Source organism: Phragmites australis, chromosome 5 (assembly GCF_958298935.1).
Source record: "Phragmites australis chromosome 5, lpPhrAust1.1, whole genome shotgun sequence".
Taxonomy (NCBI): domain Eukaryota; kingdom Viridiplantae; phylum Streptophyta; class Magnoliopsida; order Poales; family Poaceae; genus Phragmites; species Phragmites australis.
In genome coordinates this window covers 4,357,022-4,375,204 of record NC_084925.1, presented here as the reverse complement: position 1 = coordinate 4,375,204, position 18,183 = coordinate 4,357,022, and the positions used below count along the sequence as shown (strand labels likewise).

The following is an 18,183-nucleotide window of genomic DNA, read 5'->3' as shown; positions in this document are numbered from 1 at the left end:
GCCCGATGACCAAGACGATCGCGCAAGCGACATACTTCGCAAGTTGAGATCTTCCCTGCACCTTCCGATAATATGGATTGTCGAAGTACCTACCCAAAGGTCTTCTCTAATGATAAATCTATGATGGATCTGGATTCCTGCTCTATCGAAAATTACCCCTAAGAAGTCTTCGCCATCAAAGACGGGGGCTCTGCTTCATCCCATCATGATGACAATCCCGCAAACACGCTGGACCCTGTTGTCCCAGCTGCGGGAAACAACAACCAGCCTCTGTTGATGACAACCACTCCGATCCAAAATCCCAATAGGATCTAGGATCTCGCATCTCCTGACCATCAACTGGGAACCCAGTGTTTTAGATCTGCGGTAGCTCAGAGACTCCTCTGTCTACAAGAGACCCTTTGACAACCCCTACTACATATCTGACTACCCCTGATGGCAAGAGGTGGATCAACTTGATGATCAACATGACCAAAGAAGCTATGCTTCAGGCCAAGAACTATCATCAAGCCGCGGTCACGAATAGCTCTAATTGGGGGGAAGTCCCACGTCGATCCTTCGCGCGATGATTCTAATATGCAGAGTTGCAACCCCCAGAATAAGATAGACTGGGAAGATAACCAAGCTCCTAACCGCCGTAAGACCTCGCCGATCAGGAACCATCTCATTAACGGTCTACGTGAAGTCATCGAGGAGCAAAGATGCTCGATGACCCCTAAGGAGCAGTCGACTTCTCCTCAGCCACACGATAACCTCTATATATACGGAGCCAGGGGACCCTACAGGGAGCAAGTTCATTGAAATCAAACAAACAAGCTCTAAGCCTACAGGAGCCTCAAGCCTTCGAACCTTCCATAATTGAGATCTACATCGACTAGGTTTACATCTATCTAGGCTAGCCAATACCCCCTTGTACTACTGCCTCGAAAGTCAATACAAGACTACAGGACGTACAACTATTATCCTTAGGCAGGCCTGAATTTTTATAAATCTATGTGTTTTGGTGTGTGATTCAACTACTAAAAGTAACCCCTACATTCTTCACATATTCGTAAGATCGGTAATTCACAAATCGTCAATATGTGTAGAATTCTTTTAAGATATGGTAAAAAGTGGGAAGCTTAACCAATTTGATTTTTCTTGCAGGTTGCCTCGGTCTGAAGCTATATCTATTAAAGGATGGGAATTTCAAAGTGTTTAGGGTATGTTTGTTTCATAGCCACAGTTTGCCACAACTTAGGTAAATAGGTTTGACCAACTACAGCCAGTGTTTGGTTAGTGTCACACTTTCAGCATGCCAAACGTTTTCACTAGTGGGTCCTATTTGTCATTGACTTATTTTCTTGTCAATTCTTATCACAGTTGTGACGAACATTTTGTTCGCCACGCTTTGCCACATTTCATATGGGATATAACCAAATAGACCCTTATTACTTAAAGCTTCATATTTGGTTGTTAGTGTTTTGACCTTTTACTTTATCTAACAATGAAATATTTTCTCATTTCGATTCAGTTAAATCTAGCAATTCAACTGTTGGAAGTCCAATTGGTATCATGTGTGGCTTTCTATGGTCAACGAGAACTTGACAAGGTCTATTTTGTGGGCTGTTTCTGCGCAAGGCCTCTTCGTCCCTCAGGTATGTAATCGAACTAACTTGACTTGATCAAAATTAAGTAGTACTACAGTATGCAGTTGTTTCTGTCTAACTTTTTACCGTGGAAAAGGTGAACTTGGAAAGTTTTGTCATCCTAGCACTCCTAGCACGACCAATACTAGATAAGATATGATCCTAGTACCTGGGATCGGTGTCAGTGTCATTTACGACTAGGATTATTAAGGACAAACGTAATTTCATAGTACATCCATAACAAAAGCCAACAGATTTGTTGTCACTTTCAAATCCAATCTTCATCACGCCAAATCTATGGCATCAACTCAAATCACGGCTAAATATAATCCAATGTGCTGAATAGTGTACTCCATTGTCTGACAACACCATACGACCTACTCTATGATTGTTAATAAGCAAGAATCTCATTTTTTGGAAAATATTCAGACGTGATCTTCTGGCAGTAGTTGATTAATGTAACATAGAATCACAGCCAACGACTACATAGGATAGTCAAACTTTCGAAGGTTTTAGAAGGACCATACAATTTGAAGCTCAGGAAATTCAAAACGATCTGTTGATTGTTTCTGTCTTGAGATGTGGACATCATTTTTTTTCTCCAATACTGATGTGGGCATTATTTTAGACTTGGAATCTTTGATCCTTGATTTACTCAAATTAACTGAAACTTTGTACTCCATAATCGCTCTGGAAATGGATTATGGTGCCGATAGCCTGATAGGACGTCAACCAGGAGTAGATGCACAGGTCATGTTTGTATTGCAATATTCAAACCATTTGTGGCTAGAACCATGAAAGTGGCATCACAACGTCAGCTCAGTTGGCAAGGACGGAGCGTCACTCCTGAGTCAGCTCGTGTTTGAGCGCGGGTGCTTGCACGGGTATACGTCAGTTCGGGATTTTCCCTGCTTCCTCGTAGGCACGCACGAAGCGCGGGGGCTCGACTCCACAGTGGATTTGAGCTTGGAGTTGAGCTTCGACGGGTTCCGTCGACCTCCAATAAAAATCGTGCAGATATAGTCGTACTGTTAAAAAAAAGACCATGAAACTGCAGTGTAAAGAAAATTCTTCAAAGATTGATAACTTTCAATTCATGGGAAAATTAACTTCGAATAGGCCTTTGAAAATACTCCTAGAACTTACCTGTGGCCTGTGAGCTGATCAAATGCCTGCAGATGCTATTTTCAGGGAGGGATTTGTCAATAATCCATCCTTCAGGGGCACTGCGTAAAATATCCCAACACCAAAAGACGTTGCTGTACTGCGCCCACTCTACCCGCCATCCGTGGTGCCCAGGACCATGAGCCTCCAAGCCTCGGGGACACTGGCCGGTGGGGGCCCACCTGTGGCCACTCAGAGACGGCCACGTTAGGGCCGCGGTCACACCCAGGGCAGTGGGGCCAGCTCGGCAAGGACCAATCACGGGTCGACAACGCCGGTGAGAAAATGCCCGACACGGCCCGTTGTTTACTACTATTTCAGGTCCACCTCTCACCTCCTGAAAACGAGATGCAGAGAAGAAAATGCAAAAGAGGAAAAGACGAAGCCTTTTCTTAAAAAAATTGCTTTTCTCTCACCAGATTCTTTTTTACTTGAAAGGGGAAGACGAGGACCGAGAACGCATGCTTCTTTCGCGACAGTGTCGTGTGGATAGGTTAGGAAATTATATAAGATTTTTATTAAATGAATTTTTATAAGATTATGATCTATACGATTTTTTTTATTTAATAGTTGATACGTATAACTGAGAGAAATAAAGAAACACGTGATACGACAAAAAACTTTCCTGTAAGATCAGGTGTGATAGAAATTTCTTTCTACGAATGATGGCTGCTGCTGCCTGTTAGTGTCATGAGGATAGCAGACCTGTTAGTGTCATGAGGATAGCAGAATCGGAAGATGAAAAAGCTACTGGATAATGTCATATGTATATGTGCATGCGCCCAGTTTGATTTATCTGTCTTATTGTTAGCATCTGTTTTGACATGTATCTATTTTCGATTAGTCATTGGATGCGTGAATAAATAACCCACACCACAGGTAGGACTTACTTCAAAGTTCAATCATGGTACTTGCCAAATTCAATGGGACGCCTAGATTGGTTGACCAACCAATACCTGGTAGGTTGGCTCAAAGAAAGAAATTAAGAAATAATTTAAGTGTTTATGATCAAAATTGTATAAAAATAAATTCAGGTATAAAAAAGCTTATGGCCAAAAACTTTCACGAACCATGTGCATATATGCCTCCAGGTCCAGACAGATCGGTGCGGTGCTCTGCAGATACCTCGTGGGGCGATTTCAAGTGGGAAGACTCACTGCACCTTCATCTGCACTCACTCAGAACTCTACCACACTCACTGTCACTGCTAATCTGTAGGCTGGTTTAGCCGACTTCATTGACTTATAAACTACCTCCCAAAACGATAGATATGGAAATCTGCAACCTAAATTTTATAGTCTGAATGAGCCAATCCCTCTTTAATCCCCTCAGATCTCCAATGGCAAAAGGAACTAGGGAGGAAGATAGTTAACAGTCATCAAATTAATGAAACCTTATTCGGCATGCAAGCAATTATCATACTATAAACAGTGGCAAGGTTAACTTATATATTTGTCTGGGATATTTGCGACTTATCCTCTCAAAGAAAATAATAATAAATTGAGTAAAACGAGTGCACACTTTGGTGTTAACTGTTCCTGACTGGAACTACTACTTGGCAGGAGCAGCGTACTACTACCAGTACTACTTAAACCTTGCAAGGCTTCAGCTCTGCAGGAGGTACGACCGCCCATCCCATCCATCTCCTCTGCTCCAAGAACCAAACACCGAGAAACACAGAGAGAGAGATAGATTAGATAGCCGTTTCTCTCACTACCTCTCCTATCTATTTCTGTACGGCGAGTGCTCACCGGATCCAAGAAGAATAAATTAAGCCCCTCTTTCTTGCTCTTTCTCTTGTGGTTGGAGTGTTTGTTTGGTTTTTTCCGATTGAATTTCCTGGTTTTCAACCTCCATTGTCGATTTTCATCTCTCGAGAGATTGACAGAAGAGAGTGAGCACATGGTGAGACAAACGGCATAAGATATATGTTGTTCTCGTCACGTGCTTACTCCTCTTTCTGTCATTCTCGACTTACCTCCTATCCAGATCTACTCGTGGAGATATAAAACCATTTAGATTTGATTTGATTCAAATTCAATTCAACCATTTTACTTTAAACTTTTTCTTTACCAAAAATATGATACGCTTTTAAAAAACTTAATCACAGAAGAAAGAACACACATACCTCTAGTACTATGACTTTTCTCCTACTTTACACTATCACTTCTTATCTTGTTAATGTTCACCCACATGGTTTTTTCCTGTTTTTCTGAACTTTTCGGTCAAGTTGTCGTGGGAACTACTACCGACGATAGCGATACGGATGCTGGTGGTAATGGTAAGGAGTGGCAGCTATAGGCTTTGCAGTACCGAAGTAAATGTTTGGTTTTGCTACTTGTTTTTCTTATCCCATAATTTTCCTTTTCCTTCTCCTCTTGCAGTAGTACTCGTCGCCTTGGGAGCTGATGAAGCATGGAGATGCTGCCAGTGCCCAGTACACTGCAACACTGAGGATTTCTCAGCAGAATAAACTGCAACCGCTCTTTCTCTCTATCAGCCCCCTCTGCTTTCATGGTTTCTTTTCAAGTTCTTAGGCATGCAGGTGGTTTGGCCATGGTGGTGGGGTTGATCAAGTTCTTGTTGGCTCAAAAATGGAGCATGGAAGAGGCTAAGAGATGAGCCATATTTGGGAAGGAAGGTACCCTCACTTTGCTTTTGCCAGATCTATTAGCTTGCATGTAGGTGAGGCCCTTTCTCTCTCTCATGCACACCCTTTGGCATTTGGGTCTCTCTCTTCATAGACTCACTGTGAAGGGGAGCACAGTAACTTCTGTTGCAGTGTTACTGATGTGGGGGTGCATAAGTGTGTCCCTTCTGTTCGCTTTTCCTAATTTGTTTTCATATCTTTTGAATTCTGTTTATTTTGTGGTGATGAGAGTTGCTTGGTTGTTGGGTTTGCATCGTGCTTGTGGTCCTTACTACAGGAGTACCCCACATAGAAGAACCGCTGTCATTCTGCTAGTTACTCATGAGCGATCCATTAATTTGCATCATTCTTCTTCGTCTTTTTTTTTTTCAGGGTTAGAGCATCATGATGAACCAGTAACTACACCGTTAAGGCGTTAATTAATACACATATAACTAAGGTATTTCCACGATCTTAGCCTCCTTTAGTTAGTTATTTTGGTGGTTCCTTCTGAGGAGTGCACTTCTGCCATTTTTGCTCTCTATAAGATGTGTTTGTGCTTGCGCTTGCACTTGGATTTCTTTTTTTGTTTGCCGTGACATGCATGCTATTGTAGTGGCTAAGAAGTTTGATGGATAACATTGAGGATTAACTAAATTAAAGAAAACTACATTCCCTTTGTATCCATGGTTTCATATGTGTACTAGGTTAACTGAACCTGGCCAAGATATACTCAGGATAAGAATATCTTCTTTTCTTGAAGAGAGAGGCGCAAGCGCATAGCATACATGGAAAGAAGTGTGGGCATTATCCATCCTAATTACGGCGAGTAGTGAACTTCCTAAGCAAAGCTAGATAAATTTTTGTGCGGAGATATGAGTGACACGTGGTAAAAGCTATTCACTTGCAGGATCGATGTTAACTGAACCTGGCCAAGATATATTTAAAATACGAATATCTTCTTTTCTTGAAGAGATAAGCGCATAGCATACAGGGAAAGAAGTGTTTGTATTATCCATCCGAGTTACGTCGAGTGGTGAACTTCCTAGGCAAAGCTAGCTAAATTTTTGTGCGGAGATACGAGTTACACGCGGTAAAAGATATGCTCTTGCAGGATCGATGTAATTCAGGTTGATGGATGCTTTAGAAAAAGTTACCACTCGTTGATTTGTCAACATTCTCTGTGGCAGCCATTCTGTTGGCTAACTGCGCATATTAATTAGTAACTTTTGTTTAATAACAGATCCAGTCATTTTTCTGGATCGGTTGATGGGATGACAATGTCCTTTCACCACCACCGTCAGTACTACACTTTAAATTAATTTCTCTTTTTTTGTATTTCCCTGTTAATTTCAATAAACGAATTATATTTCTATGTTGTTTCACTTTGAGTTTAAAGAGAAATGGGCCATTGAGACAATCCTTTTTGTTAAACGAGAGCCATTAACACATTCTTGATGCTTTTGTAATAATTCGTTTTGTATTGTTTATATGCTCACTTGTCATTCACATATTTTACCACGTTTTCCTTATTATTTGCTATCTTTTGTCTTTGATATTTATTGTATGTAGAAGCATATGATAGTATATATGTGCAAAGCAGATGTCTGCCCAGTCCAAATAATTAAAAAATTTACACAAGCAGCAGAGGAGCTTGTGGTCTAATTCTAATTGCGAATTTTAGTGTCATGCAGAGTCTCCTTGGAAATTCACATCAATTTATTTTATGTGGACATATCTTATTGCGTACAGTATTTCACTTGCATCAAAACCTCTCAATGGTGCTTTCCTAATACATTGATGTGGATAGTTCAAGAGATCTTACACATGCAATGATCACTTTTTTAGGAATGCATGATTAATTCGCAGTTAGCATTATCAGCTGTTGAATTCAGTATTTGGACCTATTTAATCTATCTTTAGTTACTTCCCTTATGAGCTTGACCTGTATAATATTCTAGAGTTCCAATAAATAATTGATAAATTAAAGCAAGTTTTTCTTTGTACCTCAATATGTTCAGAAAAAAATTAGTGGCCTATGTGTTTCTTTCTGGTATTTGTTTTCATTGCTTTTTGTGATCGATCTACACAAAAATTCTGCTGCATCTGGACAACATATTATGTAGGAAGGAGTAAAGCATGTTCTACCTCCCTAATAATTATAATTAAGATATGAAATAAATAATTTGATCTAGCATGTATGTTCTTTAGCTGTGTGCTCCTCCTTCTCGATCGACAACTCATGCGTCGTCCCGAGTAATCCTGATGAACATGAGCTGTCTGGTAGACCCGTAGGTGATTTACCAGGCCATATTGGTGCATGGCCGTACTATAGTGGAACCACAGAACGTACTTATGTGCGCATACAGAAAAGGGATAAGCTGCATGTGCATTTGTAGACACATACATGTACATTAAAAATGTATGCATGTGAACCGACTTACATGATTGTGCCACCAATACTGAATTTATAATATTTCTCATCATGGATTGTTGGTACACCACTGGCGGCAGTATTCTCTTTCTGATAATTTCTCTCAATTGCTCGTCATATTATTGGGCTATTACTTTGTGGGCTAATATTTCATCGATATTTATTCCAGCCATAAGAGATTTGGATTACTCTAGAAACATAATACAACTACATTAAAAAGAAATACTAGGGATGTATTATGTAATCTCTGACCACTAAAAAACTATGGAAAAATGCATGTCAAATTGTGTGTGCATTGTTTCTTCTAAGAATGAAGAATGAAAAGCTTTATCTAATTTGAGCCTTCAGCACGTATAGTGGAGTCCATTCAGTTCCCAATAATTAGGGGGTTAGTCGATATTTTCTAGAAGTTACCTAGCCGCTCCAATTATTATAAATATAAATACTCATAGAATATGTTTGCATCAAAAACTTTTTTATGCGACCGTCGATATGTATGAAAATGGAAATCAGGATAAATGTGATTGCAAATTAAGTTTGGAATTTAGAAAATGCCTATGAAAATGGACAAAAGAGATTGTGTGTATACCCATGGATCATTTTGGAAGAAGTATAGGAAAATAAATTGGTTCTGTTGCCCTCTCTATCATGGCCAATGCGGCATGGGGTGTTAATTATAAAATCTTATTAACAGTGTTGGTGCTTTTTTGCTTTCGCGCCAGGAACACCGGCGTACATATGCAGGCATTACTTTTTTATATACATATACTAACTTTGATAAAAAAAAAAAAGTATCCCTTTAGAGTAAATACAACCAAACTGTCATAACTTTGATTGAACTATCTCTATAGAATTTTATAATGACCATATGAAAATCATATGAGCTGACTTCTAATTTTCTTATTTGACCTATATGTTACAACGGAAATTGATGTTCACGGTTGTGTTTATACCAAAGATGATATTTATTTTTTGCTTGTGAAGGAACTATATGGTTCTTTGTCGATGTGAGACAAACTCGGCACATCTATGTCATCATGATCACGTCATGGTTTACGGCCTGTTTAGAATGCATAAAATTTTATGATAAACAAGTAAATTAAACTCATAGATTTCGGGAAAGTTTCCACTCGGTGACCAAGCTACGAGGATGAAAAGCCTTTTCTTTTATAGCTGAACCCATGGATAACCCTCGGTGACCTGTTAAGCAGTTGTAGCGAACATGTCCTTACAAAGATTGCAGTGGAATATCTTTAGGGTATGTATATGATTTTGGTGATTAGTGATAACATAGTTAATAAGAATAACATGTTTGTAAAGTATATGTTTTAGTACGTCTCATAGATGCAACAAAAGAAAAGTCACGAAGCTAGAACAAAGAGAGTAATGAATTGAACTTATTTCAAGAATTTTGATGTAATCGAATAGGATGAATTTCTATATAATCTTGTAGAGCTCTTCACAAGCTTTACATAGAGACTAAGATCATTAAAATCAGAGTTCGGAGCGAAAAGTTATGCCCAATATACATAACATTGTTCTGCTGAAATTTGCCTGACCGGATAATCCGGTGTTCAAATCAAAATTAGTTTGGTGCTGCACCGGATAATCTGATGAGAATAATGAAAAATAATATGATGTTCATAAATTTTTTGAAGCAGAGTCTTTTGCCTCACCAGACGATCTGGTGTTCACAAAATAAACGCATCGGACTATTATTTCTAGAGAGCTCTAAAATAAATATATGCACATAGGGTAATCCGATGCATTTGTTCGATATTTAGTGAGTCATCACAGGATAATCTAGTGTTCACAGATGAGTTTTAGTAGGTTCCAACGGCTAGTTTTTTTTTGTACTCACCGGATAATCTGGTGTTTATACTACTGTTACCACCAGATTATTCGATATTCACAGTTTTTCTAAGCCATTAGGACAACAGCTAGTTAGAGAATTTAAGGCTATAAATACTCACCCACTCAGCCATTTGAAAGTGCTGGAGTCCAGAGAATCTCATATACACTTGAGAAGACATCCAAGTCACTAAAGTGCTTAAAGTGTTCATTCAAGGTATTTTAGCACACCACTAGAGAGTGATTAGTGCTATTAGGTATAGAGAGAAGTGTTGTTAGGTGTTGCAACCTAGAGAGTGGATCAAAGAGTGATATAACTGTGTATCCAGAGATATATCGGCGCCTTAGAGTTTTTGTGACTCGCTGGTAACTTGTTGACCCTCTGACTTGGTGTGGAGTGGTGATAAGAAGATTGTGTGGGGACGCGGAGACCTTTATCTTTGTAACTAAAGCTTCGAAGTGAAAACGGTGCATAAGTGACCGGAAAAGAGGTTAGCAATGAGACCTTATCTTGGTGACTTGGTAGCTCAAGAGTCGTGATCGGAAGAGACTTAACGACCGGGAGCATATCCTTTGTGGAGCTCCAGCGTGGTCTAGGGGTGGCGCGTGTGTTATCGATACTACAGGATAAAAATTCCTTATGCTAAGTTTGTGCCTTTACCTTATTTACGTTTTCATATTTATATACTTATAATTTATCTTGCTAGAGTAGCTTGTAATTTTCTTGAGCGATAGAGTAGATACACTAGATAAATCTAAAGTATATTTAGATAGAAATTAAAATAGATTTATCTTGTAAAATTTTTAGAGCTATTAATTTCTAAGTATTCTGATTCATTCTCCCTCTTATGACACCACTATTACTCACAGCAGCAATAGTCTACCTTGTTCTGTCACTGCTCATGATACCTTGCTCAGTTAACTCGTTCCGTGCCTCGTTTATTTATGGGAAATCATTTAGTTTAGGAATTGAACTTTACTCAGTTAGTTTACGTGTAGATATACGTCTAGTTTATTTATGTTTGAGTTTTCTTCTATACTGATTTGAGTGTCTATTTCTTTTTAATAAAAAGTCATCTAATTCCTCTAAGGGTGGTCTAGTTTTTTTGAAAAAAACATTTAGTACTAGTCCCTTGTTAATTGCGGATAGTTGTTCGTCTATACATATTTGGATAATTGTAAAAAATTGAGCCACTCTAAGTTTGAGTTTTCACTTGCAACTCATTTTGAATCAAACAGTACCCCACCCGTCTTGGTTTTGAAACACCCTCTCTTTGTTAGTCGCTACACTTCACCGATCGGAATCAGATGGCATGGTGATGTTATGTGCTGCTAGGATGGAGTTTGTTGGCCGTGTGACTTACTGGGTGAGGCATAAGACTAAAGAGCAACTTGTTGCAACGAATAAATTCTAGAGATGCATTATATGTCAAAACTTTGTTGCTAGAACGCGCGTACATCCATATGTTCTAGCTAGGGAGAATCCAAGAGAGAGCAACGAATTATCATCGATTCTAAAGGACGTAGGTCTGATTGTTAAGGTTAGAATTATGTTAATTTTATTTTAGTAATAAAATTTTATATTTTATACCATTTTTACATCTGTAAAAAAAGTGCTTAGGAATAGTAAAAATAACTAAGAACTATTTTACGAAGAGAGAATGGATAAGTATTTAAGAAATATATATTCCATACAGAATGAAACATCCACCTTAAGGGTAACAAATGTTCATGCTGTAAGGGCATCTTCAACAGTGGATGTATCCAGTGCTACAGTGTCCTACAAAGTACTGTAGTACTGAATATTCATCTCCAACAGATTCCCTATCTAGTGCTACAGTGATGCTACAGTATTGCGGAGGGAGGATATGGGCTCTAAATTTGTCGGGTTAATGTAGCGCTGTACACCGTAGCAGTACTGTTTATAGAGGTTGATAGTAGGTTCGGAAGGAGGAGAAGAGTAGTAGAAGGTAGGAAATAGGGTAACTGTTAGAGATGAAAAAAATAAGAGATGCTGTAATAATGATAGATGATACTGTAATAGTATTTTTAAAAATAAAAATTTGAGATAACAGCTGAAGATAATCTAAGATATAGCTTATCCTAGTAGGCCACTTAAGTAATGCACTCCGTCCCAATCTCAATATGTGATGGTGCCTGTCGTCTAATTCCGTTCAGTAGAGTAATACCACTAATTAAGCAATGGAGTTATTTTGGAAGGTGACGTATTTGGAACAGGAATTTGCAAACAGTTATGAAGGGGAAATTCAAACTTTGATTGCTCTCTCTCCGTCCCTCCCTCGCCCGCCAATTTTCTCATTAAACTGAAATAATTTGTTAAGATAATTTTCAACGGATGTGTAACGTATAAAAGTGACAATCATCGACCGATGTCTCAACATTTTTCTCTCGAAGTAACGAATGTTCATTGCAGCAACGCAAAATCATAGCCAGACCTTGCAAATCACTGACTGGTGTGGAACTGAATGTTTATGCCAGATTTTTGGGGTTTTAAGCTCAACCTGTATGTACCTTTTTTTCTATGATCGTGTCAAGTTATACCCTTTCAGATAAAATCAACTATCAAATCAAACAGTAGTTGAATTTTTCTTTTATCAGCCTGTCATGCATGCTACAATATTGTAAGAGATGCGACAATTCAGTTGCCGGCCCTATCCTAGTTCATCAGTCATGTTTTTGCTACAGAAACAGTGCACTGCTGTTTGAGTTGCCGTCTTTCATCAGCATTCAGGAAGCTCATCTTCTGTGATTCGCACCTAGTATGGAGCCTTGATGAAATGAACAAGGGTTCCCGATCTTTCGAAAGGTTCTGGTAACTCTCGATTTGGTGGAAACGAGACACAAGTCGATCCGGCTTCCGAACAACACGATCCGAAACCCCGTAATCGCAGCACCACGTCTCCTCTGGTTATCAACCGGCGTTGCACGGTTGACCTCGCCAAGAAGGCTAAAATCCTTGCCTGCGAATCGAAGAACACAAGCAAGAACAAGGAAGAATGCAACCAAATTGCAGATGAATGATTAATCTCACGAGTTGGGGTCTCACAAACCGACGAAACGGCGAAACTGTTCTTAACAGAATAATCTAAGCAAAACCTAACCCTAATTAGGGCGGCGGCTACTGTATATAAAGGATTAGGGTCGGCCAAGGACCCCTGGACGTGTCCCTAATGGATTCCAACACGATACATGGCCCAACTGACAAAAAACGGTGACGCAGCACCGGGACAGATTCTGGACGCTGACTTGTTTCGACGTTTCCCGTTGATTCAGAAGGAATTTGGACCTCAAACCAACGCCATTGGTTTCCTTATGAAATTATCTTTCCAACCATATGTGAATCGTCGAAAACGGAGTCCGAATGCGTCCTGGACGTCCATTTTACTGCTCGCTGGTCCTGGAGGTCGAGGCTGATTCGGACTCGAGTTGGACTGGACCTCCTGCTGTTGTTGGACGTCCTAGCTGCTCCTCCACGCCTCCAAGCCTTCCTCTATGTGTCTCCTTGTCCTCTCCATAATTTCTAACCAATACATAATCATTAGGTAGTAATCTATTCTCAAAATTATATAAAGAGTTGCTTAGGAACGAGCTCACCTCTAAATTTAATTGTCGTGCGCGAGCTCTTGTGATTGGACCTTGAAAGTTCAATGGAGGATAATTGTATGTATCCGAGGGAGTGATGTCCTCATCACTTGAACTATTGTACAATATAATACGTGTTGATCAGGTACCATCTTGTTCGTCGTGTCTTTCTTGCGCTGCAGGTTGTCCTACTCCGTGCAATGATATGCTGTCAACTCTACCATATATTATATATATTGGGTCACACAACTAATTATTTAACGCACGCATCAATCCAATCCCTTCGAATCAGTCTACAGTTAAAAAATTTCTTTATAAAATTAAAAATCATATATTATAAAATAGAAAAACTGGAAACAGTAAAATCCTTAATATAAAATAAGAAATCACATATTATAAAACAGAAAAACTGACAATCGTAAAATCTTTATTATAAAATAGGAAAACACTCATTCTAAAACTGAAAATAGAAGAACTGAAAATCTCTATTTAACGTGACGAGTGTTAAATACAGTTATATATATATACTTAAGTCTTGTGCATGTGACGATGACTTGTCGAGGATGACTAAACCAGTCGCTACTTTTTTGTAAATTGACAGTTCAACAAACGTCAGTTTGCACTTCCCACACACATTCTCTAGTGTACTTTGTGTCTTGGAAGCGTATCGTGCTAGGGGCTGTTTGGAACATGTGAATTATATGAAATTCGGTGCTCTGCTGATTGTGAATTGGAGACGTGCATGTTTTTAGTTACCATCGCCATTCTTTTTCACAGTGTTGCTTTATTTTCTTACCTATAACAATGAATTCACAACATGATTAGCCATGCATTTAGGGAAATGATCTCTACTAATTTATAACATAATTTCATACGTGTTCTATTCAGAGAAATCATCACTAATTTATATTGAGAGGATGAATTTACTAATTTGGGGTTACATTTGTACTTACTGCAGCCTGTGCAAGTTCGACTACTAATGTGAAAAAAAAAAATACTTACGTGGGCTAGCAGGCCTACTCAACTTGGGCCAGAGTGTGTCACCAACCCCAGGAAAAGGATACAATTGCAAATTGATTTGTCTCGCGACAAAATCAATAGATTTCAGACGCAAGAAAAAGTAAGTTTAAATGAATAACTTCATTGTTCAAATTATATATAGGAATAATTTTATGCATGATCAACGAACGGTATAATAACATGCAACATTAAGTAGCATACCGAATTCCTATTATGTTCTTGTTTAGGTAGAATTATTAACATTAGTTTGGATATATTATTTGATGATATTTTGCTCTCGTTTCTAAGAGAACTACTGGCCATCGCAGACCATGAAGTGGCCTGAATATTTCGGAGTACCTTACCTTCAACAAGTTTCATTATACAACTCAAAATCTTTTGTTTTGTGTCCGTATGGGCTTCACTCTCTCATTTTTAATAGAATAACAAGTAGTTTTTTTTGCCGGTTCGTTTTATTTTCCTTTTATGTCACATATGCCTTTGTAGATACTATGAAGGAGTTAAAAATCTCAATGCTTGGATTCTTCGGAAAAACAAAAATTAATTTAATGAAGGAATCTAACAAAAATATGAACATATAATAGGTCGTCCTTAATTGGATCACCAATGAAGTGCTAGTCAACTTCCACCTACTTAATGCATCGACGACATCAATTTCTGTTTTATGATCAGTTAACAGTCTTATGTTGTTGGATCCAGAATACCGTTTCGTATTTGTCCTATTTAAGAACATTGCATGCATCCAGTGATTATCTTTGCGTTGAACGCAGCTACAGATGCAATGCAAGATCATGAAGAATAACCAGTAGCTGTCCTGCGTATGAAGATGCAGTCGATCAAGAGCTGGGCACGCTTCCATGGAGTATTTTTTTTCTACTAAATCAGACAAGATGAACAACCAGATGCTGCAATTGGGAAAATTCTTTAGTATCATCACTGAAACTGCTCTATACTGCTGTTGCACCAAGTGTAGTGCAAGAACAACAGGATGCTACACATACAAGGCATTTTGCTACATTCAAGAACCGACTGCCAAAATGGAACCAATCAAATGGACTACTTAGCGGATTACATTGTCAATGTGTGCGCAAATCTATCAGAGTTTTGAAATCAATGTGTGCGGCAGCAATTTTTGAGGCGGCGAACTCCATCTTTCGGATACCTGCAACAAAAAAACGCCACAGTAAGGACAGTATCTGAGATAATCTTGCCACAAGTGTACACAAGGAAAAAGGGAATGTTGCATCATGTTCATTGCAGGCTGCACAGATTTTGCTGTTCAGTGTTATTTTTCTCATTCTTCTGATGATATTAGGACTAGAGTCCAACTTTCAATGCTCTGATATGGATGTTCTTTTTCTCGTTTTCTGGAGAAAGTTGAAATGTATGAAATGCAAGCTCTGACCACTCTGAATGTTAAAGTAATCTATATACAGTATCATTTGTACCTTGGTGCCAGAGGTCTTCTGGAGGAATCCTTTTTCTTGCAGGGATTTCACTGCTTCATAGAGGTATTCATGCACCGGTGTGAACTTGATTCCCAGGTCCTTCAGAGGCTGGTTTGTAAACTTGTAACCCTTCTTTGGTGGATTTACCTCATCTTTGCACCTGCAGAAGCAGCATGATGACAGTGGGTTAGACTGATCAACTAGAGTGCTGTAAAAGTAGTCAATGTTTTATCTTCAAGCAATTTCATAGTCAAGACACCCTATATGGTCTGTCTTGGAGACAAAGGCAATTCTTTTGCTTTGATAATGTTTAGTCTCAGTCTGCTTTGTCTTCAAAGAAAAGAAATGGAATTGTTTTCTCTTCAAGAAATTCAAGACACTCAGACACTACTTTTGTTTATTTATCAGCAGACATTTGACATTTCCAAGCACAGGGATACAATGCAGGATCTCGTACATATAAAATAGTATATCAAGAACATAGAGAAATGTAACCATGCGAATGTTTGTAGGTTGAGTTCTCTATTCATGAATTTCTGTTTGACTATCTTGTCTTTATTAACAGAAGTCACTAATGCCCAGCCCAACCTGGTTTTTGAGAAACCAGATTCAGCTAATGGTTAGTTGAGAAGTTCAGATTAGTGCAGAGAAGTAGAATTTGGAGCAACCGATGTCATGTTGTTCTGCTGCATAGAAACTATACTATAGCACAAACTTGCAATGCTGCAATCCAAGAAGACCTGAATTCTGCAATGCTCCTAAATCATGCTAGTGAATGATCAAAACTGATGCCTCTTTGAATGGAAGCAAGCAGTAACTCAAAATCAATAAGCAGCACATTGCCATACCTCGTCGGAATTGGGTACTCAGGGAAGAGCTGGGCGAGGATGCGGCACAGCTCGCCGCGGTGCAGCGTGCGTTCAGCGCAGACGTACCGCCGCCCGCCGGCCCGGGGCTCTAGGAGCACCCTGACGTGCGCCTCGGCGGCGTCCTTGACTTGCACGTACGCGTGCGACTCGTTGACGTACGCCTTGGCCTCGCCGGTGAGGTACTTGAGTATGTGCAGGGTGCTGGTGTTCATGCTTGGCTGCAGCAGCTCGCCGAGCACCACCACCGGGATGACCACCGCCAGGTCCAGTCCCCGCGCCCGCGCCGCTTCCCACGCGCCCCGCTCCGCGATCGTCTTCGCGTAGCAGTACCAGTTCTGCGAATTCCATCGGCGTCAGCTGCAATTTTTGCAGACGAGATTGGGGGTGGTTTATTTTTTTTATCCTTACCTTGGTGCTCTTGCAGTACTCGAGGTCGCTCCAGCTCGACTCGTCGAGGGGCGCGTCGGGATCGCGGCGCGGGTCCATGTACATGGTGCCGATGGTGGAGGACAGCACCACGCGCCGCACGCCGGCGTCGGCGGCGGCCTCGACAACGTTCCGTGTCCCGGCGATGATCGGCTCGATGATCTCCTCCTGCCAAGAAACTTCAGTAATCTTTCCGTTATATCGAGGGAGATCTGAGCTCATACCAGTGGTGGCACTTACAGGGTTGTCGTGCATCGGCGAGGCGGTGTGGATGACGCCGTCGCAGCCGTCGAAGGCGGCGCGGAGGCTGGCCCGGTCGAGCAGGTCCACCTGCAGCATCGTCAGCCGCTCCGCTGCGCCGTCGAGAGCCCACAGGTGCGCATTCTTGGGGTCATCTGCGCCGCCAAGATCCCATTGTCAGCTCCATTCCTGGCAAGAAAGGATTTGGGGGCCGGGGAGAGCGCGTACCGGCGCGGCGTGAGGTTCCCCGGACGGCGTACCCGCGGGCGAGGAGGAGCTTGACTATCCACGACCCGATGAAGCCGCCGGCGCCGGTGACGCACACCACGACGGCCATGGCCAACCGACGAACTCTGGGACGGACGCGCGGTGGCGGTGGTGGACTGGCGGCGGCAAGCGCGGAGTAGCCACCCGATCCGTGCGAACAAATAGCCGGGCGGCGCCGCGAAAGATCGAATCTTTAAGCAATCGCCAAGAGGGGAAGAATTTATTGGTGCGCCGGGCACGGCAAACTCGCAGAAATGACACAGAAACCGCCGATAAGCCGGTCCCTTCCGTCGCGCGGTCATGTGAACCGCGAACTACGAGGACCTTGACGACGACGACGACCACACCAACCACCACCGGCTGCTCGATGCGAATCCTCCGAACCCGTGCAAGGCAGGGAAAGGAATGACCAGAGGACCAAGGGAAACGTGTTTCTCGATCCGCTTGCATTTCTGCGCGGTGTTAAAAAACGTGTAAACGCTTGCCTTTGTTCATGCCTCCGACCTGCAACTGTTTCTTTACTACTTCATAATACTACCAGTAAGGATCATGTGTCCGGAGGCAGAGTAGTTTGCTTTGCATTTGCCATTTGCACGCATAGCAA

General features: G+C 40.8%; 1 protein-coding gene and 1 pseudogene across 2 annotated transcripts; one reads left to right on the top strand and one right to left on the bottom strand.

The window, feature by feature from the left end:
- The first annotated feature begins 5,088 nt into the window (after positions 1-5,088).
- LOC133918500 (uncharacterized) lies at positions 5,089-15,776 on the top strand (annotated as a pseudogene).
- LOC133918499 (cinnamoyl-CoA reductase 1-like) lies at positions 15,241-17,780 on the bottom strand. 2 transcript variants are annotated; one of them, XM_062362403.1, is made up of 6 exons: positions 17,541-17,780; positions 17,313-17,467; positions 17,055-17,240; positions 16,626-16,981; positions 15,778-15,937; positions 15,241-15,491 (listed from the first exon to the last, which is right to left on the bottom strand). In XM_062362403.1, the coding sequence occupies exons 1-6, from the start codon at positions 17,647-17,649 to the stop codon at positions 15,426-15,428; spliced, it is 1,032 nt and encodes a 343-aa protein (XP_062218387.1). In that variant the 5' UTR covers positions 17,650-17,780; the 3' UTR covers positions 15,241-15,425. The 2 variants fall into 2 exon arrangements, with proteins under 2 accessions (XP_062218387.1, XP_062218386.1); XM_062362402.1 differs by having other exon boundaries at positions 17,055-17,467.
- Positions 17,781-18,183: the final 403 nt, after the last annotated feature.

Excerpts from the sequence above, each read along its gene's own strand:
- LOC133918499 (XM_062362402.1), bottom strand. The coding sequence starts at position 17,649 with ATGGCCGTCGTGGTGTGCGTCACCGGCGCCGGCGGCTTCATCGGGTCG. Across the intron at positions 17,468-17,540 it reads GGGAACCTCACGCCGCGCCG|ATGACCCCAAGAATGCGCAC; the intron begins GTACGCGCTCTC and ends TTGGCGGCGCAG. Across the intron at positions 16,982-17,054 it reads AGTACTGCAAGAGCACCAAG|AACTGGTACTGCTACGCGAA; the intron begins GTAAGGATAAAA and ends TGGAATTCGCAG.